This window comes from Camelina sativa, chromosome 9 (genome assembly GCF_000633955.1).
Source record: "Camelina sativa cultivar DH55 chromosome 9, Cs, whole genome shotgun sequence".
In the NCBI taxonomy this organism is placed as follows: Eukaryota; Viridiplantae; Streptophyta; class Magnoliopsida; order Brassicales; family Brassicaceae; genus Camelina; species Camelina sativa.
This window is the reverse complement of record NC_025693.1, coordinates 24,149,616-24,176,757: the sequence shown is the minus strand read 5'-3', so window position 1 is coordinate 24,176,757 and position 27,142 is coordinate 24,149,616. Positions and strand designations below refer to the sequence as shown.

The window sequence follows — 27,142 nt, the reverse complement described above, 5'->3', positions numbered from 1 at the left end:
TTAGGGAAGTTGATATGATTTATAGTAAAATTCTTTGAAATCTCACCTAAAACCATGAGATTTGGATTTGTGTATTTTTAACTAAACAAATCCTCTCAAATCCTCCAAAATCCCTACAACTTATTAAAATCCAAATCCACAAACTGTTTTGAATAATAGTGGATTTTAAAGTAGATTTTAAAATCATCATTTCAATAACAGTGGATTTCAAGAGACTTTTTAAAATTCATGATTGAATAACATAGGATTTGTAACTTTTACACAAATCACTTAAAATGTCAAGTTGAATACACCCACTTATGTTTAGCATCTTTCCATTTTGATTGCCTTGCTACTGCTTGGCACCAATCAATTTCAAAATCAGTTATGTGGGAGTGTTAGGTATAATTGGGGAATTAACAAAATGCTGTTGCAAGGAAAGTATTATAAGCTGGTGGATGACTAAATTGCAGAGCTGAAACAGTTGCAGGAAATAGACGGAATTGAAGAGTATCATGCTCGATTGTGTCCATCAGGGAAAAGGTGAAACTATCTGAGGACTACTTGGTTGGTGTTTTTTGGCAGGGCTGAGAACTGATACTCAAGTAAATGTTAGAATGTTTTAACCTCATTCTATCCGCCAATGTTTGTTGTTAGGGGAGTTATATGAGCAGGCTCATTATAAGAACGATATTAACAGTTTCTCTGGTGCTAAAAGGAGTGGAGGTAACATTTTATCATCCAAACTGGAGCCTGATCATAAAAAAATTTGTTCTTACTACTATGGAAGAACCCATTTGTGATACATTTTAATCTAGCAAACATTGATGGGTTTAAGCTCTTAAAAACCAACATTAGCAATGACATATAGCCTAATTAAGTGCAACCTAGGTTTTTAAGAGCTAATGTTGGTTATAGATGATCTCTTCGCTCCTATGAAACCTTAGTAAGCTCATAGATGATCTCTTGTACGTTTTGCAGGATTTTCGTTACCCTCTATTATCAACCGTACCTTAGTAGGCAAATCAAAACAACATATTGAAGTCTTCGATTATTATTATTAAACACAAATAAAACTAGAAAAATGAAACCTCGTTTCCTCATCATCAGTCCAAGTAACACATAACTGGAAACTCACTCACTCCAAAACACTACAAGAAAATGAGTCCATTATCACGTAATATTCCGTCACAATAAGTTTTTTTCGTCACAATAAAAATATTGTTACGAATCTGTGACGATTGGTGAATGGTTACAATACACTGGTCACAATTTTTTTTAGTCACTAAAACGTCACACGAGTTGCGACTAACTCATACGTATCTATTTCGCCATCAAATGTAACGATTTGTAAACGTATCTAAAATGTCACAATTGCTTACTAAAATTATCTTCCCAAATACGTTTTATTTCATGACCGAAATCACGTATCAAGTTAGTCACTATTTACGACGCCTCTGTAGTCAATTCGTCATATTTAGTGACCTGTTAAATGTCACTTTTACTAACTAAGAACATGTATCAAAACTGTCATTCATTATGACAAAACTTTAGTCTCTAACCGTCTCTGATGATTACAAATTTATCAACTAAAACATCGTTGCAATTATGACCAAAACCATCATCCTCTGGTTTTAAAAAATTATTGTTACAATGATACATAATTTATATATTAATAATTAAAATAATATATTATTTTATAAATTAAAATAAAGAAACCAATATCCAACAATGTGCTAATCCAAATCAAATTTATGAAAAATAAAATAACATCATATAAAATAGAAATAAAAACCATAGTATTATGAATAAACTAAATAAAACCAAACAAAACTTAATTAAGTAGCAACTAGAAATAAAGCCAAACCAAACTAGATTACATAGAAATTCCAGGGGAACTTGTGGAAACATAGTTGTCCTCTAGTGCTTGGAGAGGTTTCTCAAGGAGTAAGTTTCCATCACGACTCTTTTTCAATTCATTTTCAAGTTCTTCAAGTCGATGGGTTAATATACCCATTTCTTCTTTGGTAGGTTGTAGGACATATGGATCACCCAAAGACATAGAATTTCCATTGTGCAGTGACCCAATTCCAAATACATGACCTTATTTTGATATTCCAAAAATCTATAAAAAAAACACACAATTATAAACAATGATATGTATTTTCAAACCCAAAAAAGAATAATAAAATTATAACTCAGCAAAACATATGTAGCTATGCATAATTTAATCTATAACTATTACCTTAACATAAAGTTTGTTTTTCTCCTTTTGGGTTAAATTCTCACCATTTGAAGACTCTCTCTGTGACAAGAGTTCTTCCACATGTTCATCAAATTTTTCTGCAATGAGTCGATTATATATAAAACCCTTAGAAAAGTGAAAAGCTATTCACTCCACAAGTATATACAATTATATGTAGCCTTAGAAAAGTATTAATACGTTTACATACGATTATATATAACACCGATCGTAATACGTTGCTAGACAAACGAGAGTAATACGAAAAAGAACAGAGCACCGAACACATAAAAATGTAAAATAAAAAAATAACAGAGCACCCAAAGATGTAAAAAACAGAGCACCAAAAGATGTAAAAAAACAGAGCACCACCGAAAAGTCAAATGGTAATCACTCTACAATACAGATCTAATAATTTAATGGAAGAAAATGATCACTAACCTTGCAAGAGAGATAGGTGAGAGCGAGAGAGAAGAAGCGGCTACAAAGAAAAACAATAGAGTTTTTAATTAGGGTTATAATTTAGAGGTCACCTATATTCCTTTAAATACTAGTGAAGGTTTAAGGTATGATATATTTAAGAAGGAAAAACCAAATATTTGGGAAATTTTTAAGCCTTAGGAAATTTTGTTCAACATCTCGATTTGGTGAATCACAAAACTTGGAGAGAGAGAGCGATACGCGCCAAAGGGATGAGGGAAAGAAAAAAAAAATATTTTGATAAAATAGTAATAATAATAAGGTTGCAATGTTCATTAAAATTATATAAAGCGAATGACATAACAAAATTGTGATAAAATTAAATCCACTCTTCATCGCTTAGCTCTGGATCAGAGTTTTCGTCTTAACCATCTGATTCAAAATATGGTTCTTCTTCTTCTATATCATCAAGATCTTCTACTTCTACATGTAGATTTATTAATGTCTCAAATTCCAATGGATCAACATCAACAACCGAATTACTGTTTTCAGATTGAATTGCAGTCAAATCCACGGCAAATATACATAGGCCAACTAGTAACTTTGAGCATCGGACCATGGGCAAGTGATCGTAACCACTTTGGGTATAAACTATCATTCCAATTTTTTTCCACCTAATTTAATTAATAAAAGAATAATCAGAATAGCACTACAACAACAACTATTGAATCAGAAGTGATTTCTTTGAAAAGCCGAGTCAATTACCTAGAAGACGAAGTAAAAAAATTGCATGATCTTATTAACTCTTTGATATTAAAGGTACATTATGTTGACTATGTATTTTGTTTATATTATAAAATTATTAAGTGGCGGATGATGGACATAAGATTAACATTCTTTTATTTATATTCATGCTGTTTCAGGAATTAAGTAATGAACATGAGATGGAGGGACATGAAGTAAGCTTAAGATGAATGTTTAACTATAAGTGAAAATAGTTATCTACTTTAAAATAATATAATTTTTTATAGTTTTTAAAAAAATTATGAAATGTTAACAATGATGATGTAATTGACTTATTTTATAATAGTAAGTTTTTAGTTATTAATATATATTTTCCTTCATAAAATACAATGATCATTCTCTATATTAAAGGTCACAAATGTGTGACAAATAATTTTGTCTCAAATAAACGTCACTATTTGTGACTACATGATTATAGTAAAACCGTCACACTTGTTACAATTAATAATATCAACACTATTTAGTCGCTAATAGAGACAATATATGGTGACGATTTAATTCGTAATAATATTGTGACAAAATAATTACTAATTTATGACTGAAAAATTATGTCACAACAAAGTATCTAAACGGTCACAAATTTGTGACAAAAAAATTTCGTCCCAAACTAACGTCACAATGACAGCTTTTTCTTGTAGTGAAACAGCTTTAATATTGCACCAAGTGACTTCAACTTTTCTACGATATCTTCACCTTCTTCTTCTGATACTTGTGCTTCTCCTTTTCCACGAATTCCTTAGCTTCCTTTAAACTCAAACAAAAGTTGTTGTTTCTAGTTTTTATGACTGCGCATGATAATAAATTACTATAATATAAAGAGTACACATAAAAAACTAATGGATGATGGTCAGAGCCGGCCCAAAGGCCAGGCCTATGAAGCATATGCTTGCGGCCGCATATTTTATAAGATTTTTTCGGCCCTATTTTTCAAAATGTTTCTTTAGTCTAGTGGTAATAACCTTCCCTGAAAAGTATGAAGTCTCCGGTTCAAACCTAAGTGCTAACCTTTTATTTGTTTTTTTTGGACGGCCAATCTTTTTTTAAAAACGCGGCCAATGCAAACAAAAACGAAAATTAATATGTAGAGTTTTAAGGTTAAAAAAAACGAAATTGATTTAGTTAAATATAAATAATAAAACTAAAACTAAAAGAAAAAAAGAAACAAACCTAAAAAAAACCTAAACATTGTTTCCTCTCCTTCCTCCTTCACCTTGCAATTATCGCTGTCCTGTACTCCTTTGCTCTGATACTCTTTAATTTTTTTCAGAGTGGACTGCCTCTGAATTTTGAATCAATTCAGGTTTGTCAATAGAAAATTAAGATATTGCTATTTTTGAATTAATATATTGATGTGTTTTTACTTCTATCGCTTTCTTGTGCTAAAAGTCATACTAACCATTGATTTGTTCAGTTATATCTATATTATTCTTGTGCTAATAGTTTGGTTGCTTCCTTGTAGGAAGATGACTTCTAACCGAATAAGAAAAGAGCCGGGAGGGGCATCAAAAGTAAGGAAAAAGAAGAGACAAGATGCATTAACAAAATCAATGGCTAATTCGATGTTGAGGTATGTTAAAAAATCTGAAACTTCTCAAACTGATGAGTCTTTAGAAAAAGAAATCAATAAGAGTGATGAAGAAGCTGATATTTTAGAAAATAGCCAAGAGAATGAGAATGTGAATGCGAATGGAAATGGGAATGAGAATGATATAGAGATTGAAACTGAGATTGAGAATGAGAATGAAAAGGAGAACGAAAAGGATAAAACATATGATTTTAAGAAATATCATATAGATGGAGATATCAATGATCCTGGAAATTGGAGAACAATTGATAATAGAGTGAGAGATTTTCTTGTTGAGAAAGGTCCAATCACAAGACTTCCAGTTGATTTTCATTTTTCAAGAGATTCTATTGGTAGATGTTTTTCTCATTCATCTTATACTAGAGAAATAAGGAATGGAGAGAAGCAAGATAGGCAATGGTTAGTTTACTCACAAGTAAAAGATAAGATCTTCTGTTTTTGCTGTAAATTATTCACACAAGACAAAACTACTACTCAGTTGGCAACTACAGGGTACAATGACTGGAGAAACGTTTCAAGAATGCTTAGAGAACATGAAAAAGGTCATAATCATATTAGATGTGTGGTTCAGTGGATGGAGCTGGAAATGAGGCTAAAAAAGAAGCAAACAATTGATAAGCATGTCCAGGCAAAGATTAATAAAGAGAAAAAACACTGGAGAGATGTGTTGTTGAGGATAATTGCTTTGGTTATGGGTCTTGCTAAAAAGAATATAGCATTTCGTGGGAGTAGTGCTAAGATTCATGAGGATAATAACGGAAATTTTCTAGGCATGATTGAGGTGTTTGGTGATTTTGATCCTGTGATGCAAGAGCACATAAGATGAATTGAAAAACATGAAACGAATCATCATTATCTGAGTCCGAATATTCAAAATGAGTTGATTATGATGATTGGTAATGAGATCCAACAGATGATCTTGACAAAGATTCGATTTGCAAAATATTTTTCAGTTATTCTTGATACTACTCCTGATATCAGTCACCGGGAACAAATGTCATTAGTTATTCGCTGTGTGGATATTTCTGAGAAGTCACCAAAGATTGAAGATTTTTTTTTAACATTCTTGGAAGTCAAAGACAAAACTGGAGAAGGGCTTTTTGACACTTTGCAAGATGTATTGCGTAATCTTGGGTTGAATATTGATGACATTAGAGGGCAAGGTTATGATAATGGATCAAACATGAAAGGAAAAAATAAAGGAGTGCAATCGAGATTGCTTGAAGTTAATCCAAGGGCAGTTTATACATCATGTGGTTGTCATAGTTTGAATCTAGCACTTTCAGATATCGCTTCCTCGTCGCCGATAGCAGTATTATTTTTTGGAATTGTCCAGCGTATCTATTGTTTGTTTGTAGCTTCTACAAATAATTGTGAAGTTTTCAGAGAGATTGTGAATGGTATTACAGTCAAGCCATTGTCACAAACTCGTTGGGAGAGTCGCGTTAAAAGTGTGAAAGCAATATGATTTCAAGCTCCTCAGATACGAGAGGCTTTGTTTTACTTGGCAGAAAACAGTGACAATCCAAAAACAAAAAGCGAGGTCGAGTCTCTTGCAATGAGTGAAAGCCATGGAATTGGGAGTTTTGAGTTTTTGTTTGGAATGGTAATTTGGTATGAACTTTTGTTTGTTGTCAACAAAGTAAGTAAGATCTTGCAGGCAGAAGATATGGATATTGATATTGCTATTGCTCAACTAAAAGGACTTGTTTCTTTCTTTAAAGAGTATAGAGAAACAGGGTTTCAAGCAGCAAAAGTAGAAACTGAGAGGATTGCTGTGGATATGGATATTGATCCTACATTCTATGTGAAAGCAAAACGCGGTTGTAAAAGAAAACGATATCACGACGAAGAAGCTGAAAAAGTTGGGGAAGATGTGATATTTACAGCGGAAAAAAACTTTAGGGTAAACTACTTCATCAAAATCGTGGATCAAGGTTTGGTTTCTCTTGAGACAAGATTTGATCAACTTCAAAGCTATGAAAAGATTTTTGGATTTTTATTTGACTTGAGGAAACTACAATTAGCAAACGATGGCGACTTGATGGATTCTTGTACCAACTTTGAAGCTTTCTTGAAGCATGATATACATTCTGATCTAGATGCTAATGATTTGTTTTTAGAGCTTAAACTTTTCAAAGAGGTTTTGCCTAAAGAGATGAAGAAGGCTGTCGAAGTGTTGGATTTTTTGAAAAAAATGGAAAGCTGCTACCCGAATATATGGACTGCATACCGCATAATGATGACTATTCCAGTTTCAGTTGCATCCGCAGAAAGAAGTTTTTCAAAGTTGAAACTTATAAAATCTTATCTACAGTCAACTATGGCGCAAGAAAGACTGAATGGATTGTGGATAATATCTATTGAAAGGCGTATGGCTGAAAAACTTGATTATAAAAGCTTGATGAATGAGTTTGCAGGAAGAAATGCAAGAAGAATTGTTAGATTTGAAGAATAATTTGCTTGTCTTTTATTTTTTACAATTACTTTGTTAAACATCTCACTGCTTTTTAAAAAAAAAAATTTATATAAGCAGCCCTTTTTTTTTATTTGCTGGTGGCCCTCAAAAACTTAGAGACGGCTCTGATGATGGTGATTATTTGACTTGTATCTTGAGCTTCGATGAAGCTGCAGGAAGCTTCAACATATCCTCCATGACTTGCATCTTTTTGAAGTCATCCATTTCAGCTGCAACGTAAACTTTTAACACTTCTAGACACTCCATATGCAGTAAGAAATGGTTAATGTGTAACAGCTCGATTGCACGTCGTCCTTGATATTGTATGATATGCAATATCTTTATTTGGTTATTCGAGGGAACTTGAATCCCAACATATTGACTTGTTCTCAGTGTGTAACGATGCAGACCCTGAAGCATCAAGAGGATAGAGTCTACTTAATACTCATGCAAGTCATAAAGTAAGATTTGTTCATGGATTTTTTTTTTGTCATACCGAGAGAATCAGAGTTTCTAGGTTTGGAGAACGCTCTAGCAGAAGTGGTAGAAGCACTTTCCAACCGCGTTTCTGACTCGAAAACACTAACTCAACGAGGTTGTTGAACACCGGTAATCCATCTTTGCAGTATAGTGAAATCGCCTAATTAAAACACACACAAACACAAAGAATGTGATTTTGTTTTTGACCAATAAAGATAAGGTGATGAGAGACGACCACAAACTGAAACTGACCTCGACAGCCGAAAAAGTCAAGTGAAGGGTCTTGAGGTTGCGTATCCCACTGATGAGATTCATCAGATCCTCACCAAGTACCGTCCCCAAATACTTGTAATTTTTGGGCAATTGAAGGTCCAGAGTAGCCTTACCAAGTGAATGCAGATTATAACGTGAAGTTTTGTGCCCAGCATAACCAGAGAAATAGAGGTCGACAACACTTGGTGTGTCAAGTGAAAAAGTGCAAGAACGATATGTATAAGTATAACTATAGTTAGAAACTGAGAGTTTCTTAATTGTCTCACTGGATATATATAACATGTCTCCTGGAACGCACATCTGATATATGGTTAAGTCCTCAAGTGCAGGGCATGCAGCAAGAAACACATCAGATAGTTGATTATCCCTAAATTGAACTGATTCAAGGAGGAGAACCTTTAGTGCTGGTAGACATGTATGGGAAGGAACACTTGGGACGTATATATCTGTTCCCAATGACAGCTTAACTAGTGTGGTGCTGGTGAAGACTTTTGATGGGAGATCACAGTGTACGTTTGATTGAATACGCAGATGAAGCTCAGAGACACCGTGTCCGAGGGCATTACATATCCAGCGGTCTACAACATCCATCACGCCAAAGCTATCCCCAAAGGGATCTCTATATGGTTTATCAAATTTTAGTGAGAACGTCTTTATACTATGGTTGTCGCCATGCAAAGCCAATGTTTTATCCACAAAATCCACGAAACTCCTTTGAATGTCCGGCCTATTCCATTTACCCTCTTCAGGGTGTAAAAAGATGGAATCGTCAAAGTCAAGATTAGGACTGAGAGCAAACAGAGTTCTCCACCTCTTGGAGAGAACAGAGGTTGAAGCAGCTTCTTTCGTGGTAAGGAATGACAAGATTTGGACAAGAAGATCATCTGGAAGACAATCCAATGAAGCCGGGTACAATTGTAGTTCACCAATTTGTTCTCCATCTTCCATATATCAAAGCTTTTCAATTTTGAGTCTCTCGGTTGTTGATTTTGCTAGTTGATTAGGTTTTTGGTTTTCATATCCCCTATATATTAATAGGGAAACACATTTTTTAAAAAGCTGATGTGTCGCTGCCAGAGAGTTTTGTGCACCTTTTAGCAAAATACCCTTAAAATTTTCTACTTAATTACATTAACATGCAATTATACTTAAAAACAATTAACTTAATAATCATTAGATATGTCATCATTTCTCACACAAATTTAAATATCATATATTAAAACTAATTAAATAATTACATACTATTTTTAGGTAAAATTTCACTAAAATTTATTTACAAATATACAAGTCAAAGTTATATTAATTTCTTAAAATCAATATAAGTAAAATATTCTAAAAGGCTATAAAACATATCAATTAATATAAAGTTAATAAAAATAAAGAACATATAACTTATTAACATAATCATATAAAAACAAAATGTTATTTTTTATGTTAGTATTATTACCATAATAATTTAAATAACAAGCTTTCAATAGTTATTATAATTGATTATAAAAGAAGTATATTACCTCTGAATTATTTCCAACTCATTAAAAGAAACTTAATTCCCAATAAATATAGATTTATATATATATTCATAAATAAATATAAAAATGACAATAAATTAAGGGATATCATGATGTGTGATTATTTATATATATATATATATATATATATATATAAGTATGTAAACTAATTAATCTCAACATTTAGTGTGATTATTCATTAAAAATGGAAATACTGATAACCGAATAGGAATATAAGTTCTAATTGTATATTCATCTATGTGCTGTTAAAAATGAATGAGACAATAATCCTTATCATTATAAATAAACTTGCTACCCAAAAAAATCATAATATATTTAAAATGAGTGATTATTAGATTATGCAAAATTGTTATAGTTACTCGATAAACCATAAATATAAATTTGATTTTTAAAACACACAAAAATATATATTGCCATAAATTGTAACATTTTATAAAAAATTTCTTTACCATGTTCACATATTTCACGGGTGAAATGTATTCTTACATGAATACGTTGATTTTGAAATTTCATTAATTTTTTCATAATGGTTTTTTGGGTAATAATCCGTTATTTATAGAAAATATTAACAAACCAACTAACTCAAAAGATTTAAATAGCCTAATCAAAAATATTAAATCAATTAATTAAATTATCTTCAAAAAATTTAGTTTAGAATCTGATTGTTACTAACATATAATAAAATTAAATAATTAAACTACCGAGTAATTTAGTATATGTTGTTATGGTTACAAAAAAAAACATGCAAAATTGTTATGATTACAAAATAAAACATCAGAAGATATGAATTTGATTTTTAAACCACACAAAAAACATGTTACAATAAATAGTAACATTTTATCAATATTTTCTCTACTATAAAAGCTCTTACACATTCAAAGATTTCACAAGTGAATCATATCTTTTTACACGAAAAAACCCAGCTTTGAATAAAGAAATAAAAAACTTTAGTTTAATATTATGTTTGACACAAATATTATTAGTTTTAGGATAATAATTTTACTTATAATAATTTTCTGTAAATCGATTTATCCCGCACGTAGTGCGGATTGTTACCTAGTATATTTATATGGTGGAAGGACAATAGAGCTATGGCTAGGGTTTTCTTGATTTATTTATTTATTTTGCCTTTTTTTTTTAAGTTATTTTTTATGCTAACCACACATGTTGATAGAAATCATACCACATAATTTAAGGCTAATAATCATTTGAGAAAATACAAAATTTAAGGGTAACAAATTTTACTGTAGTCAAGACCTCTTAACATTTTGTATTACTTTAATAATTGAATTTGGATGCTAATTACAGTAAAAATCTTTTTATAATTCACTATCTCTTGTTAGTTTTGTTGATTATATTTTGTACTAGTTCAAGACCCGTGCTAGAGCACGGGTTAAAATTTATTTTATTTATATTGTAATTTTTATATAAAATATAATTTATGTAATTGTTTTAAAAAAAATGGATAAAATATTATACAATAAAATCATATGCTAAATATGATAACTTGATAAAAGACACTTATTTTGTAAGTCTTATATTGCTAATAATTCTAGATAAGTACCCATAACACTGGTTAAATTTTATTTTATACAAAATTTTGTATATTTTCTATTTTAAAATAAAATTTTAATATGTTGTATTAGTTTATGTACATGAAGTTATTTCAACAATGAATGTTTAGAAGAGATGTCAAAATGATTAACTCAACTCAAATCAACTCATTACCTAATGAGTTTAGATTAAATGAGTTCATAGAGATTAACCCAACTCAACTCATTTAATTTGATGAGTTAAATGGTTAAATGAGTTCTAAATGAGTTCTAAACGAGATGATATATCAACTCTTGTAAATCCAAAACTAGAGGTCAAATGTAATAAGATAATAGTGAATTTTGAATACAAAGCAGATCTTTTCAAACTTCTTCCCCTCCTCGAAAGGGTCTCTTACAAAGAAAACAAATATTAAGCTTCTCTTCTCTCTCACTTAGCTTCTTTTATATCTCCCCCCTCCCAACCTGCAAGCCAATATCAAGTTCATGATTAGCATCATGAACGTTCCAGAAACATAAAACATAAGACCTAGTCAAGCAAAACACCAAGTTTAGAAACAAAATGTGAAGAGAAGAACCTCCATGAACGGTTATATTCCAAGATAAAAGGTAGATTTGTTATATATACCACAGAGAATCAAGTAGATTTGTTTATCATACGAAGCAAACAATGGCAACAACAAATAGCAAGAAACATACTCTTCAAGACACTTTTATCATGTGTGATAGACATTAGGGCTTCCCCATGTCTGATTCGAAAAGATGAAAGTCAATACATGTTCAACACTTTTATCCTATGAATCAACCAGTCAATGATTCACAAAAATACATTTCATACGCATTTATCCTACACTTTTATACGCATTTCATACACTTTTATCCTAGAGCAACTAGGCATTTCATAAGATAAAAGTGTTGATCACCGATAAAAGTGTTGATCACCGAGAACAAGTAATCCAACAAGCAATCCAGTTTCGTATACAATTGCTGAAAACTTGACATAGACCACCAAACATGATGATCACCGAGAACAAGTTTAAAAACCCAAATCAGTCACTACAATCTTTTGTTTAACAACCCAAATCAAGAGAACAAGTCACATAAATACACAAACACCGAGAGTAGCGATTCTAAGATATCAAAACCCAGAAAAAAAAATTAAAACCCAGAAAAAAAAAACAAAACCCAGAGTCAATTTGTTTCTAAGATATCAAAACCCAGAAAAAATCAAAACCCACTTCGAGATTTCAATGACTAAAGGAGAAATTATCGTCAAAAAAAAAAAGGAGAAATCAAATCAATATTTCGAACCCATGAAACAAAGAGACCGAGAGAGAGACAAAGACACCAAGACAGACGGAGAGAGGGAGAGAGAAGAAATAAACCTGGACTCAGGTGAAGATCCGGCGAAGATCCGGTGAAGATCCGGCGAAGATGAGAGGAGGGAACCAGCTGCCTAGTTCACGCCGGCGAAGATCTCCCAATTTTATTTTTCACGCCGGTGAGGGCCTCAAATCACGATAAGCTGTTTTGGGAAAAAATCAAACATTAATCGGTTTATACATTTTGATTGGTTTACAGATTTTTGGTTATATTTAATGGTTTAACAATTTAACTCAATAAAATTAGAATTGATGGATTAAATGGTTAACTATTACCCATTACAACTCAATTCATTTGATCCACTAAACCAATTAACTCATTAACCCATTTTATTCATGAATTCATTAGGATAAATTTTGTAAACTCATTAGGGTTCATAGGTTGGATTGAGTTGAGTTGATCCATGAAACTTGACCTATTTTGACACCTCTAAATGTTCTACATCATGACTTGAATATCATTATAAGACATAATTTTGTAAATTTGGAGTGTTTATAGTTTCTAATTTTTCTATCAAGTTTCAATATTTTAAAAATATTTCAAAATAAATTATTTAAAGTTTATTATCTTATTATATAAAGTTGGGTTTTGAAAGTTATCCATTAACAAGATTTTGACATGTGTCAAGTTACAAGTTCAGATTTTGACATGTGTAAAAGTTAATATTTAATAGGAGGAATTTTGATTACAACAAAATAAAATATTTTGTTTTAGAAATATTAATAATATAAAAAGATAATTATCAAAAATTACAGAATTTATATAAAAATACCAAATTTTTTTAAAAAATTATAAGGAGATTATAAATATATATATATATATATATTTAATAAATTAGAAATTATAATATTATTTACTTATTTTTAATTTTAAGTTATTAATTCAACAGAAAATTAGAAAAAGGGATTAAGAAAAATATACAGTTAATTATTAATTTTAAATTTTGTAAGTACTCACTTCTATATAGACATAGATCGTCTCATACTTAAATAATTTATTGAAAAATATTGTTTTCAACTTTGTTCTATTGGTGAAACTTTTTTATTGGAAGACAAATTTTCCTATTTTTTTTAACTAAAATATATTCCTACTTTCTCCTTTTTCAGGTTGAAATATGTAAAATTAATATGTTTACCCAATAATATATGCATCTTCTTTTTCTAATACTGTATTTTAAAATTTATTGTAATAGTTTTAGATTGTCTTATTTAATTTATATATTTAATTTTTGAATTATTTGAGATTTATATATTACCGTGCTTATAATTTTCTATTTTTTCTTAACTATGTCCAATTAAGTTTCTTCTAATTTCTCAACCTTGATTGGTTGGTCATAGACCTTTTTCTTTGTGCAAACATAATTTTCACCATTAGTTCAAATGGAGATAAAGAGGAAAAGGTCATCAATGTAATGGTTGGATAAAATAGGCTAATCAAACCCAATCTTACAACAAACATATATAAACTGGAAAAACATAAATCGTTGTTGATAGATCCATAGGAGCTTGGAGACAGAGGCTACATCATGGTGTGTCAAATAAACTTTTACGAATACATTAGGAAATTTAACATTAGTTACTATCAAAAGATTTTGTGACGTTGGAAAAGGGTCTTTAGTTGCATTAGTTGCTGGAGCAAACCATTTTGAGATAGCTAAAAGACGTGAACATGTTCACTCCACATAGGAGAAGGGCAGAGCCGTGGTTCTCTTTATGGTGGAGGAGGTTTGACGCACGGTTATCTCTCCAAAGAAGGAAGGTATGGGAGGTTGAACGTAAGGTTATTTTCCCAAGGGAGGAAGGCGGACCCAAGGTTCTCTCTATGGTGGAGGAGTTTGGACGCAAGATTCTTTCCATAAGGGAGGAGGGCAGAACCGAGGTTCTCTACATGGTTGGTCATATACTATTTTGATGTAATTTATTTATTTTATATTCGAAATGTTTTTTGAACCAACAATTTTAATGATTAAAAAACTATGCAAAAGTAAAGAGACGTATAATAGTTAGCTTAATTTATTCATATAGACATTTTCTAGGTGGTGGTAAATAATATATTTGTAGCATACAGTATATCTAGGTATAAAAAATACACTTTTAATGGTAACATACATTAAAGATTTGTATATAGATATAAATCAGTGTATTATAGCAAAAAAAAAGTTTATAAATATTGTAGAGTATATTTTATTAAATTGTATTTTATTTACAAAATTTTAAACCTGCACATCGGGCGGGTCCTTATCTAGTATTATATAAAATTATAAAGTTTAACAAAAAAAGTATGAAATTGAATTTAAATATTCAAATTTTGACCCGTCACTCAGTAAAATTTTTAATTCAATTGATATTATTTTTAAAGAATAATATTACTACAACTTAAATATTTTATAGATTGAATCATTTATATTTGTTTTTAAAAATTCAACTTATGGTGGGTGCAACATTAATTTATTTTCGGAAGATTTTGTTACTAGAGCAAGTTGTTTCCAAAAAATTTAAAGAGAATATTTTAAAGAATCATTTGATATTATTTAAATTAACATATTAATCTCCTTTATTAAATTATTCATCAAAATAAAATCTTTTTATATCTAACTTAACATATTAATTTGTTAATTATATTTATACTTCACCTCTCATATATATATATATGAGCCTATTTTGTGAAACAAATAAATTATCATATTATTTATTATAATTAAAAATAGTTTTATTTCCGGATATACCATAAGTTGCCCGGTCTCTCCTACGAAAGCTAGTAGCTCAAGCCACAGTGTAATTTTACCTATGGAAGTAGTGGAACAATGTTGTTCTTCACAATCACCTCGTACTGCCTCACCAAACCATTTTCAAGCTGATTGACAACGAGATTTGGTTTGGTGAAGTCAATCACCTTCGTCTGCTCCAAGACGAAGGAAGCATTGCCAATTTAATGCAACTTTCAACTTTGGATTAGATAACTTCACGGTTTGTGATTTCATTAATATTTGTGGCCTTTCTTTTTATTATTTTTGGCATGGTCTCAAAAACCATAGGTTTTAGCTCAAAAGGTTCCATCCAGAGACTGTTTAAAAATAAGATTATACGAACAAACAAATTACGAAATCTAACCTCAAAGTAGACAAGCATGTGTGATAACTCAGTTCTTGCTCGATCCTTAATTTTCTACCCAAGTAATGAAAGGTTTAGTTGGAAGTTGGTACAATTTGCTCTAAAATGCATGATGAGTATTCTATATCTTTCCAAGGGGGTGTTATGATTACTTAGCTTCTCGTGTAAATATTTTGAAATTTGGTACTTGGATGACATAAACTCTTGTGTAAATATTTTCTTAAAAAGATGGATTATACATACTGTTAACAAAAAGAGTAGATCTCTCTGTTTAGCTCTTGAAAGTGTTTATATTCATTCTGTAAATTCACTAATTTTTCATCATGTCTGTGTTTGTAACCTCGTGTTTTGTGTGTCTTTATTTAATTTTTAACCCAGTTTCTCTTGTTGTATATATACTATAGTAGATGATGACAAATTGAAATATTAGACAAAACTCCAAAAAGTTTCAAAACACCAATAGGCAATAGGTATGTATGGTTAAAGTCCTCAAGTGCAAGGCAAACAGCAAAAAACACATCAGATAATTGATCATCCTTAAACAAAATAAATCAAGGAAGAGAACCATGTATCCTCATAAAACCTTTCGATATATTTTTTTGTTCCTCATAACATATTAACTTGTGTTGTGCTATGTATGGCAAATGATGCCACCTCAAAGATTCTATGGGTATAGATGATGCTCAGAGACACAGTGTTCCAAGGCCAAACATATCCAACGGCCAATGTGATCTCAATATTTGTATGTTTCAATAATATTATGTGACAATTTCTTTAGATGGTTACAGCCTTGGAAAAGCCAATTATCTGTTCATGAAATCCCTGAAACTCTTTCCTTGTTCAAACTTTTCGGAGTGCCAAAACTCGGAGTCGTCAAAGCCAAGATTTTGCGGGAAACCAAACAGAGTCGTCTCCGTGGGAAGGAAGGATAGGATTTGGGCAAGAAGATTATCTGGAAGACAAAAAAAAAAAATTCAATTTATCTCAAAACCCCTAAAGGTTCAAGCTCTTTCCCCAGGATATAAAAAAATCATTCATCAAATATAAAGATTCAAATTTCAATTTTGTTTTTTTTTTTTTCTGAAACAAAGAGTCATAGACCAATCTATCTGCTTGATCAGAGAAGCCACTCTACAATGATGATGAATATGAAGATTACATTATAAAAATGAGTCGGAAATGAGACGAAAAGGAAACAATCTCAAACCACTGAGAATGGAAAATAATACAAACAACATCATTGAAAGAGAGATCAAGAGATGTGGCTTCCAAAATCTCTACCTTCTACTTGTTCAGCTTTATTCAGCTGAGTTTTTAGGTCTTTGCATTTCTGCTTTAAGTCATGCAGCTGTTGCTCCATTCACAAACCGGGGCACATTACCTTCTTGTTTTCTTTACATTGATCAAGTTTGTTCTACAACCAATCCAACTTTAAACCTTACGTTTATATATCATATGGACATACATATAACACATCTAGTTTATATATATATAGATATATATATTGACTTCAGAAATGCCACGAAGATCACCGGAACCCTTAGAGCCCTATCCTTGATCATGTCGTCTACAAAACCTTTTCCCAAGGGGAAGAACCGTGGCGTATATACTCTGAGCATCCCGAGGGACAAAAAGATCACACAATGATGTGTTTGAACATTCTGGAGCTTTTACCTGTCATTCTCGTCTCTATAAAACTCAGCCGGTGCCATAGAGGGGGACAAAAAAGCTGGTGGCATATATAGAGGAGAACGAAAATGCTAACTAGAATCATCAATTTAGTGTGTCAAACAAAGAATCAAGCCAGTGCCAAAAAAAAAAAAAAAAATCAAGATCATCATATAGTTGTACCCGTTTTCTGGAGAATACATTATTCTTTAAGATAGATCATGTATTTCGTTACCATAAGAAAGGTCTCCAAAAATGTCATGCCTTATCCGGTAGAACTTTGTCTTGTCCATTTATGTCCCTAGGCTAGCCTTCGTTTTTACGGTTTGCATATTGAATTAATAGCAAATCTTACATAATTAAAACAAATTATTCTTTGCGTTTTAGATCAAATATATCAACAACATATAGATAATGCTGATCACATGATGACTTGGATCTTGACCTTGGATGAAGCTGTGGAAAGCTTTAACAGATCATCTGTGAGTTTGCATCTTTTTGAGGTCATCCATTTCAGCTGCAACACAGACTTTTACCACTTCAAGATACTCCATTTTCAGTAAGAAATGGTTAATGTGTTTTAGCTCGTTTGCGCTTCCTTGATATTGCAGGGTACTCAACATCTTTATTTTGTTGTTCGAAGGAATTTGAACCCCTACACAGAGTTTTGTTCGTCTAAATGTGTAACGATGCAGATCCTGAAGCATCAAGAGGAGAGGCTAGTTTAATTTCATGCCACAGTCGTATACATAAAAGTAAGATTTGTTAGGTTTTGCTTCATACCGAGAGAACCAAGGTTTTTAGGTTTGGAGAACGCTCTAGCAGAAGTGGCAGAAACATTCTCCAACCTTTTTTTTTTACTCGAAAATACTAATTTAACGAGGTTTTTGAACACGGGTAGTCCACCTTTGCAGCAAACCAAAATCACCTGAAAGACAAACAAATAATGTTTTCCAGTTTTGAAGGAAAAGATTTATTAAAAGTGATACCATAAACTGAAACTAACCTCGACAGCGGAAGAATTCACGTGAAGGGTCTTGACGTTGCGTATCTCACTGATGAGATCTATCACATCCGCCTCTTCTTGCATCTGGCGACGTGGACTGTGATCTTTTAAGAAATGAAGGTCCAACGTAGCTTTGGCAAGTGAATTGAAATAACAATGTGGAGCTTTACACCGAGGAAAACCATAGTAGTAGAGGTCAACAACAACACTCGGTGTGTCAAGTTTAATATTGCTAGAAGGATCGATCAGCATAATAACTGCAGTTAATGGTAACTGAGAGTTTCTTAATGCTTTTGCTGGATATGATGTACGAATGTCCTTGAAATTTTTTATAACGTATGGTTAAGTCTTCAAGTGCAGGGCAAGCAGCGAGAAACTCATTAAATAATTGACCATCGCGAAACCAGATTGAATCAAGGACGAGTACCTTTAGTGCTGGGAGATGTGCATGTGGACAAAACCTCTGGATGTACTGTTTTATTCCCAATGACAGGTTAACCAGTGTTGTGCTGGTGAAGACTCCGAATGGGAAATATTGCCATTTTCCTATATATTCTATCTGTAAGTGAAGCTCAGGGACACAGTGTTCCAGGGCGCTAGTAAAAAAGATTTGTATAGTTACTAAAAAATTTGTAGTTATAACTAATTGTTACAGTTGTGTGTAACTATCAGTTACAAATTGCATCAAAGATATCAGTAACTTATAGTATAAAATGTTATAAAATTTTGTGGCTAATTTCCTCACAAAAATCTTCATATTTTTTTTTTTAGCTGTATGGATTAAATTGAATTTGTATATAATTTGCATATTAAAATCATGTTTTGTAAATTTATTTAAATGAATTTATATATAACTTTTTTTTTTATTGTATAAATCATCAAAAATATATATCCATTACACAAAACATACAAACATGTATTACATATAATTAAATATCTAATCTTAAAAACTGAAGGATTTAGATAATACAAGAATAACACCAACATGCACTGTGATAATCCTTTGTTGAAGAAACTCCATCAAGGTTAATTAGAAGTCTCAAACTAAGTCCTAACCTAACATTACAAGTGCCACAATCAACAAATAAAAACACGAACCTAGAGACTCTTGGTGTTGTATTCAAATGCCTTAGCCAAGTTACTAAAAATCTTACAATGAAAAATACCCGCTGTGTATCTCTCAAGGAGGTCCAGTGGTCCACCACTTATGCTCTCACAACCTTTGCTCTTGTTTCATCACACCTGCGTAGAAAGCTGTATGGAAGAAGATATGAAATCATCAATTAAAAGGATTCAATAGGATCAGCCTACAGTTGTTGTTCGCAAAACCAATTAGCTTCGACACAGCGAATGATCTGGCAAGTTTTGAACATGTTAACGTGTCTACTAGGCCACTCGTCTCATATCCCGTTTCAAATTCACATTTTCTCGAGCGAGCTGAAATCTCACCTATAACAATTGAAGTTAATAGTCCTCCTGGAACCGGTAAAACTCTCTTGGCCGTAAGAAACCAGAACCCAAGTAAGAAACAAACAAAGTCCTCTATAGAAACGGGTTTCAGTTGAATCGGGTGGGTTTGGTGGTAGCTGCGGCGGAGGCGGAGGAAGACGACGAGACGAGACGAGAAGAGAAGAGAAGAGAAGAGAGAAGAAAATCTGGAGACCATGAGAAGAGGAGATTTAGAGACAGAGAGTGGAGATAAGATCTGGAGACAGATGTTTTGTGTTTTGGTTTATATTTAAGCAGAAAATTAATTATTTTGGACTAAGTATCACCCGCTTTTCGTGCTCTGAAAGATTGCAACTCTCTCTCATCTTCTTCCTCAGGTCAGGACCATGGAGATCTCATCTCATCTCCCACTCTCTCCAAACACAAACAGATTGCCCTAATTTTAGTTTGGGGTCACTGATGCTTAAAGAAAAATGTGTTTTTAAGTGTTGTGTGTTAGTCTTACAAAATTTTATGTCACTAATAAATATAAATATATAGCATTTTTCTACAAATTATGTATGTTAATATTTGTCACTATGTACCTACTACACTTAGTTACTAATTAGCTACAATAACTATTAACTTAAAAACTTTTCTTTGTTATTAATTTTTTTTGTAGCAAAAAAAATCTAACTATATAATACTTACAAATTTAACGTCATGTTCCATATAGCTTCCAGTATTTTTAAGCGAGACAACTTGTTTTATATGTTTATCACCTTGGAAAACCAATGAACTGTCCACAAAATCATTAAAACTCTTTAGGATATCTTCCGAGTGCTTGAGGATATTGGGATTGTCAAAGTCAAGATTAGGACTGAAAGCAAACAGAGTCCTCCACCTCTTGGAGAGAAGAGAGGTTTGAAACAGCTTGTTTCCTAGGAAGGAAGGACAGGATTTGGACAAGAAGATCATCAGGAAGACTATCCATTGAAGCCACGCCAACTCTCAAGGCGCGGGTCTTCTATTAATAATTCACTTCTTACCCATTATGTGATCCGGTTAGCATCTACAAAAACTGTCGTCATGGTGTACATATCAGAGCTTCTGATCTAATAAAGGTTATTCTTAGGCAACTTAACACCTTGTCTTGTTATTCAGGTATAATGACATTTTCTGGGTTTAATTTGGTACATCTTTTTCAGTCTCATCCCTACTCTTATACCTGTTTGATTTAATTGGTGCTTAATTTGCATAATTTCTAGTTGAGATATGAACAAGTTTCCCAATTATATAAAGATAGCTTCTTTCTTAATTAGCTGCCCCTTTGACAATGATACTCATGAGTGTAACATTTTTTCTTAGGACCCAAATTCTTATAATGATGTGCAATGCATATAGCAAGTCACAAGATAAAGTTAGAGGCAGAGCACATGAAAAAAGTAAGATTTATATAGCGTTTTTGTTTGTGAATACTAAAGTTTTAAGACGTAGATGTGTTTTGATGATTGTGAGAAAAAAAATTCTGATTACAACATAGGCTCACACATGACCTCCTCGATTATTGTTGAACACAAATAAAACTAGAAAAATGAAGAAGACTCGTGTCTTCTCTCCTTCTTCTTTTCGTACTCGTGCTTTCAAGATCCAAGGACTCTTCTTCTCCAAGCTTCCTTTAAACCCAAACCAGGTTGTTTTAACTTTTTTTTTTTTTCTTCTAGTATTTATGATTCGCAGGCATGATAATAAATCGTAAATCACTAAAAAATAAAAAAAGAACCTTAATAATTTATTATTGAAGACATAATAACTAGACTTACGGATGTGGATGATCACATGACTTGTATCTTAAGCTTGGATGAAGCTGCGGGAAGCTTTAAAAGATCCTCTGTGAGTTGCTTCTTTCTGGGGTCATCCATTGTAGGCGAAACGTAAACTTTCAGCGCTTGAAGACACTCCATTTTCAGTAATAAATGTCTAATGTGTTTCAGCTCGCTTGCATATATCCTTGATAAGCAACATCTTTATTTGGTTATTCGAGGAAATTTGAATCCCTACAAACCGTTGTCTTGGTCTAAATGTGTAACGATGCAGACCCTGAAGCATCAAGAGAAGAGGACTACAATTTAATTTCATATATATATATATATGTAAGTAAGCTTTGTTAAGGGTTTGCTTCATGCTGAAAGAAGCAGCGATTTTAGGTCTGGAGAACAACGCTCTAGCAGAAGTGGCAGAAACTTTCTCCAACCTCTTTTACTACTCGAAAACTGTAATTCAACGAGGTCGTTGAACACCGGTAGTCCACCTTTGCAGCATACCGTAATCACCTGGAAACACAAACAATGAATGTTTTCATGTTTCTAATCTACATGACAATTTGGAGACTCACGCCAAGGATGGTAGCAGAGGCATAAGTTAGAACGATCAACATAATACCTACAGATATAGTGATAGATAACCGAGAGTTTCTTGATGGTTTTGTTGGATATGACGTATGAAAAATCTCGAGTACGGCCGTAATGATGTATGGTTAATAAGTCCTCGAATGCAGGACACGCAGCAAGTAACACAGCTAACTGATCAATCCTCAAAACATATTGAATCAAGGAGGAGAACCTTTAGTGCTGGGAGACATATGTATCCGGAGGAAGTCTTGGGCAGTCTAGTGCTGGGATGCACCAGTTTGTTACCAACGACAGCTTAACCAGTGTGTTGCGCTGGTGAAGACTTTGGATGGGAAAAAACGAAACCTTATAGATTCTATGTCTAGATGAAGCTCAGAGACACCGTGTTCCAGGGCATAACATATCCATCGGTCAACGTCAAATGATTTAAATTCAAGTGAGAACTTCTCCATATGTTTACCATCTTGGAAAGCCAATACACTGTCCACCCATCTTATATACATCTCTTTGGGGTGCCTGAAGACGGATTCGTCAAAATCAAGATTACGACTGAAAGCAAACAGAGTCCTCCACCTCTTGGAGAGAAGAGAGGTTGAAACAGCTTGTTTTCGTAGGAAAAAAGGAGACAAGAAGATCATCTGGAAGACTATCCATTGAAGCCACGCAATCCATAGAGACAGGCCTCATCCCTAGTGGTTCNAAAAAAAAAAAAAAAAAAAAAAAAAAAAAGAGAGAGAGTTCAATCTAAACCCTAAAAGGTTCAACTTTCACGCAGCAAACTTCTTATCCACGTCACAAATTTGGTGGATCAATTTATTTGTTTTGGTCTCCTGCTAGGTCAACTTTAGGTTGTTTATATGGTTTTTGCTTTCGGTAGGGTTTATTCTTTAGTGGGAATAGTCAGAAAAGAAAACAACAACCAAAAAAACTTTCGTTGTATAATTTGGTTAGGTTCAAATTTGGGTCAAGAGATTTATCTTTTATTATGTAGATATGTATAAATAATAAGCTTAATAGCAGATAATGGTCTGTTCACTCTTTGTTCCATGTAGATTATCAACACAAGTCTCAAAAGCGCAGATTCCCTATTTAGACACCACAAAAGTAAACACAGAGAGATTCACAAAGACGTCAACGTATTTAACACCATAAAACTTTAAATAGCAAAGACCGCGGATTTTAATGTGATCTTGAATTTGAAGCTGATGCACGTTAGTCTTCCGCCATTCTTGTCGTTTATCGTCATCTTCAGCGTGTAAGTGCCCTGTTTCAAAAGAGAAGCCACTCTAAATGTGTTTGAAGATTTACCAAATAAGAAATGAGAAGTAATCTCAAACCACAGTTAATGTATATTACCAACAACCTGTCCTATACAGTTTCATACATATATATATAACTTTCGCTTATAGATTATTCTAGGTGTATCTATTGAAAGGGTGTTAAAGATATCTTACAGGCGGCGTAATTGAGGGGAGGGTTTGAGAATGAGAGAGCACAAAGTTGCCTGGTGCAACCGGACNGCAGCAAACTTCTTATCCACGTCACAAATTTGGTGGATCAATTTATTTGTTTTGGTCTCCTGCTAGGTCAACTTTAGGTTGTTTATATGGTTTTTGCTTTCGGTAGGGTTTATTCTTTAGTGGGAATAGTCAGAAAAGAAAACAACAACCAAAAAAACTTTCGTTGTATAATTTGGTTAGGTTCAAATTTGGGTCAAGAGATTTATCTTTTATTATGTAGATATGTATAAATAATAAGCTTAATAGCAGATAATGGTCTGTTCACTCTTTGTTCCATGTAGATTATCAACACAAGTCTCAAAAGCGCAGATTCCTTATTTAGACACCACAAAAGTAAACACAGAGAGATTCACAAAGACGTCAACGTATTTAACACCATAAAACTTTAAATAGCAAAGACCGCGGATTTTAATGTGATCTTGAATTTGAAGCTGATGCACGTTAGTCTTCCGCCATTCTTGTCGTTTATCGTCATCTTCAGCGTGTAAGTGCCCTGTTTCAAAAGAGAAGCCACTCTAAATGTGTTTGAAGATTTACCAAATAAGAAATGAGAAGTAATCTCAAACCACAGTTAATGTATATTACCAACAACCTGTCCTATACAGTTTCATACATATATATATAACTTTCGCTTATAGATTATTCTAGGTGTATCTATTGAAAGGGTGTTAAAGATATCTTACAGGCGGCGTAATTGAGGGGAGGGTTTGAGAATGAGAGAGCACAAAGTTGCCTGGTGCAACCGGACAGGCCGTCTCCTCGCAGAGGTCATGAGTTTCGGTATGGACAGGAATCCCAAAGTATGAAACCCTGATCACTACTTTTCCACCAGAGATATCTTCGCCTATGCACATCAGCACACAAGATTGAAATGTTGAAACTCAAGAGTATGTTACAAAGTTTCCAACAATAGAGTCGAAGTTTAAACAAAAGGAAGCAGGAAGATCATAATAAAAAAGGGGGGGTATTTACCAGTAGAACCCAAAATCTTAAATGTTGCAGCTTCACCACTCACAACGGGGTTAGGAGAGATCTTCACACCCGTGACCTTGACGGGATCGAGCCTCTTATCTACAAACACTCAGAAACAGTTCATGGCAAGTAAAACAAAAGACACCAATATCATTGCCAAATAAACAAACATGGGACAGCAACCAAAAGGTTAATGCATTTTTGATGTATTCAAAGAGAGAGAATCAAACAGAGAACAACACTGTATTAAGAAAAAGTGTCTCTCTTTCTGGAAGAGATTGCTAACATAACCAAGAAGATAATGTTGGCTGAATTGAGCTAAAATAATCTGCTGATTCAGTTCAACATATACCAAGAACAAGAAGATCTCTCAAGGATCACACAAATTTAGTTCCCACTTTGATTATTATTTTCAAGACTATACATCCAAGAAAGAAATTGATAATTTCAACAGTAAGATCCTTACATATATTACATGCTTCAAGAATTTAAAAAGATAGATAGATAGTTTTCTTGCATAGATCAGAGACCAAGTTCACCCTCAAAATTGAAAGCAGCAATCAGAGAGTGTTAAAGTCGAAGCATCTTCTATAAAGATTCAAACTTCATGGAAAATTAAAGTGCTTTAAAGATATAACAAAAAATAGAGACCCTTAACTTAATCTGATAGAAGACAAAGGAGGGAGTTTAAGAGACAAACCGCAGTAGGAGAAAGAAGTGGCGTGCAAAGCAGGCAAGAGGAAGAGAGATATGAGGAGAAGAAGCAGAGGTTGAGCTTGAGAAATCGCCATAGATGAGTACTGTGATTGTAGATGAAAGAGAAAAAAAAAAAAACTGGAGAATTTGGTGGAGATTAGGGAATGAGACAAAAGAAAATTGAATCCAACGGTTTCTGAACACACCGAACAATCCAACGGTTCTAGAGTTTTGTCAGAGATATGTTTTTTAATTTAGTTGTTTTGAGAAATTAAGTTTTATATTTTTTTTTTTTATCCGAGGAGTTCTCGGCACGTGGCTCATTTCTTGCTTCCAGCACTATAGCACAAATACCACAAATAGATTATTCGGTTTGGTTATTCAGCTATTTCGTACAAATATTTAGTTTGGTTTGATACGGTTCAATATTTTAAAACAATTTGGATACGTATATTTTTGTAATTTTAGTATAATCTAAATTATTTTACAGTTAGAATCAAATCTGTATAACTATTTGGTTCATCAGTGAACCGAATCAAACAAAACGAATAGCAAAACAAAAATCATCTAAAATCCTACAGATCGGTTTTACTTAATAGTAACCGACCCAAACCAAAGTGACTAAAAAGCAGTTCGATTTGATTAGTATACAGTATTCCGGTTCGGTAGCAGGCCTAGCTACTAGATCACCAGGTTTCAATGTTGTGGCGGCCGGCGGCTGGGGTAACGTGGCATTAACCAAGCCACACCAACAATAACCTGAACCTGACGCAATTAAACTTGCTTTGACAGATAAAAGAATTAAATCCCAGTAGTTTGTAATGACCTGATTACTTAGAGTTCTCTGGTGGCTGTATTGGCTGGTGGTGTTGTCTAATATTCCACGAACCCCGGTTGAGTTTTGCAGATACAGTACCTTTATCTCGGTCTGGGTTGTTACGGGTTCTTGTTGTGGTCAAGGGTTTATAACAGTAGAAACGAAAATGCACACCAGCATCAACATAGAAAAAGACATAACATAGAGAAAGACATAGTAATATACTCCATGTTCTTAGACATTAAATTACTACAAATTTAATTATCAAAAACCACAAAATTGTAACAAGGCCTTAATTTTTAAGAGTCAGAAAAAGAGAAAACAAGTTGGCTGTTCCACTTCAACCAAAGTGGGCAAATTCTTAAACCGTACCAAACTCCATAAAGACTCCAATACACTTAGAATGAAAAAGGAGAAGACAAATGTTGGAGCCAAACCCATGTGGGAAAAGTCTCTCTCTACGGAGTTGCTTACTGCTGGGCACATTGCACCCTCTGAGCACCACCAGGATGGTCATCATCATCATCGTCATCATCATAAGCCTCTCTTTGAGCTTGTGCCTTCCTCCTCATCTCATCCTCAATGTTCACATCGTGTAGAGTGGTCTCCTCACACTCATCTATCTCCATGTCGTTCAACTGAGCTGTTGAGGGCTTGGGCAAAACAGCTTCCAGTGCTTTGGTCTGCTCAGGGCTCAGCGAGTCCGGGAAATCCACTGTGAAGTGGATGTACAGCTTACCCTTCATGAACGGCCTCTGGTATACCGGCATTCCCTCGTCGCTTATGGCCTTGTATGAATCTATCAAGC

At 33.1% G+C, this 27,142-nt stretch overlaps 5 protein-coding genes, 1 long non-coding RNA gene and 1 pseudogene across 8 annotated transcripts; 2 read left to right on the top strand and 5 right to left on the bottom strand.

Annotated features, from left to right (window-relative positions):
- On the bottom strand, positions 1,780 to 2,887 carry LOC104712015. The gene is made up of 3 exons (XR_755465.1): positions 2,663 to 2,887; positions 2,225 to 2,322; positions 1,780 to 2,104 (listed from the first exon to the last, which is right to left on the bottom strand). It is a non-coding gene; the product is annotated as an uncharacterized LOC104712015 (long non-coding RNA).
- Positions 4,909 to 5,856, top strand: LOC104715656 (zinc finger MYM-type protein 5-like). Its single transcript, XM_010433048.1, has 2 exons — positions 4,909 to 5,012; positions 5,106 to 5,856. The coding sequence occupies exons 1-2, from the start codon at positions 4,909 to 4,911 to the stop codon at positions 5,854 to 5,856; spliced, it is 855 nt and encodes a 284-aa protein (XP_010431350.1).
- LOC104715655 lies at positions 6,700 to 7,488 on the top strand. The gene has a single exon (XM_010433046.1). It carries the CDS (start codon positions 6,700 to 6,702, stop codon positions 7,486 to 7,488), a length of 789 nt encoding a protein of 262 aa, XP_010431348.1.
- LOC104715654 (putative F-box/LRR-repeat protein At3g44080) lies at positions 7,627 to 9,189 on the bottom strand. Its single transcript, XM_010433045.1, has 4 exons — positions 8,588 to 9,189; positions 8,221 to 8,422; positions 7,985 to 8,128; positions 7,627 to 7,899 (listed from the first exon to the last, which is right to left on the bottom strand). Exons 1-4 carry the CDS (start codon positions 9,187 to 9,189, stop codon positions 7,627 to 7,629), a joined length of 1,221 nt encoding a protein of 406 aa, XP_010431347.1.
- LOC104715653 lies at positions 17,906 to 21,882 on the bottom strand (annotated as a pseudogene).
- Positions 23,326 to 25,677, bottom strand: LOC104712012 (putative phosphatidylglycerol/phosphatidylinositol transfer protein DDB_G0282179). 3 transcript variants are annotated; one of them, XM_019229322.1, is made up of 5 exons: positions 25,522 to 25,677; positions 24,822 to 24,920; positions 24,583 to 24,693; positions 23,784 to 23,833; positions 23,326 to 23,593 (listed from the first exon to the last, which is right to left on the bottom strand). In XM_019229322.1, exons 1-5 carry the CDS (start codon positions 25,610 to 25,612, stop codon positions 23,486 to 23,488), a joined length of 459 nt encoding a protein of 152 aa, XP_019084867.1. In that variant the 5' UTR covers positions 25,613 to 25,677; the 3' UTR covers positions 23,326 to 23,485. The 3 variants fall into 3 exon arrangements, with proteins under 3 accessions (XP_019084867.1, XP_019084868.1, XP_010427109.1); XM_019229323.1 differs by having other exon boundaries at positions 23,784 to 23,848; positions 24,598 to 24,693; XM_010428807.2 differs by lacking the exons at positions 23,326 to 23,593; positions 23,784 to 23,833 and adding an exon at positions 24,079 to 24,342 and having other exon boundaries at positions 24,533 to 24,693; positions 25,522 to 25,676.
- Positions 26,545 to 27,136, bottom strand: LOC109126185 (chaperone protein dnaJ 3-like). Its single transcript, XM_019229321.1, has one exon. The coding sequence runs from the start codon at positions 27,102 to 27,104 to the stop codon at positions 26,805 to 26,807; it is 300 nt and encodes a 99-aa protein (XP_019084866.1). The 5' UTR covers positions 27,105 to 27,136; the 3' UTR covers positions 26,545 to 26,804.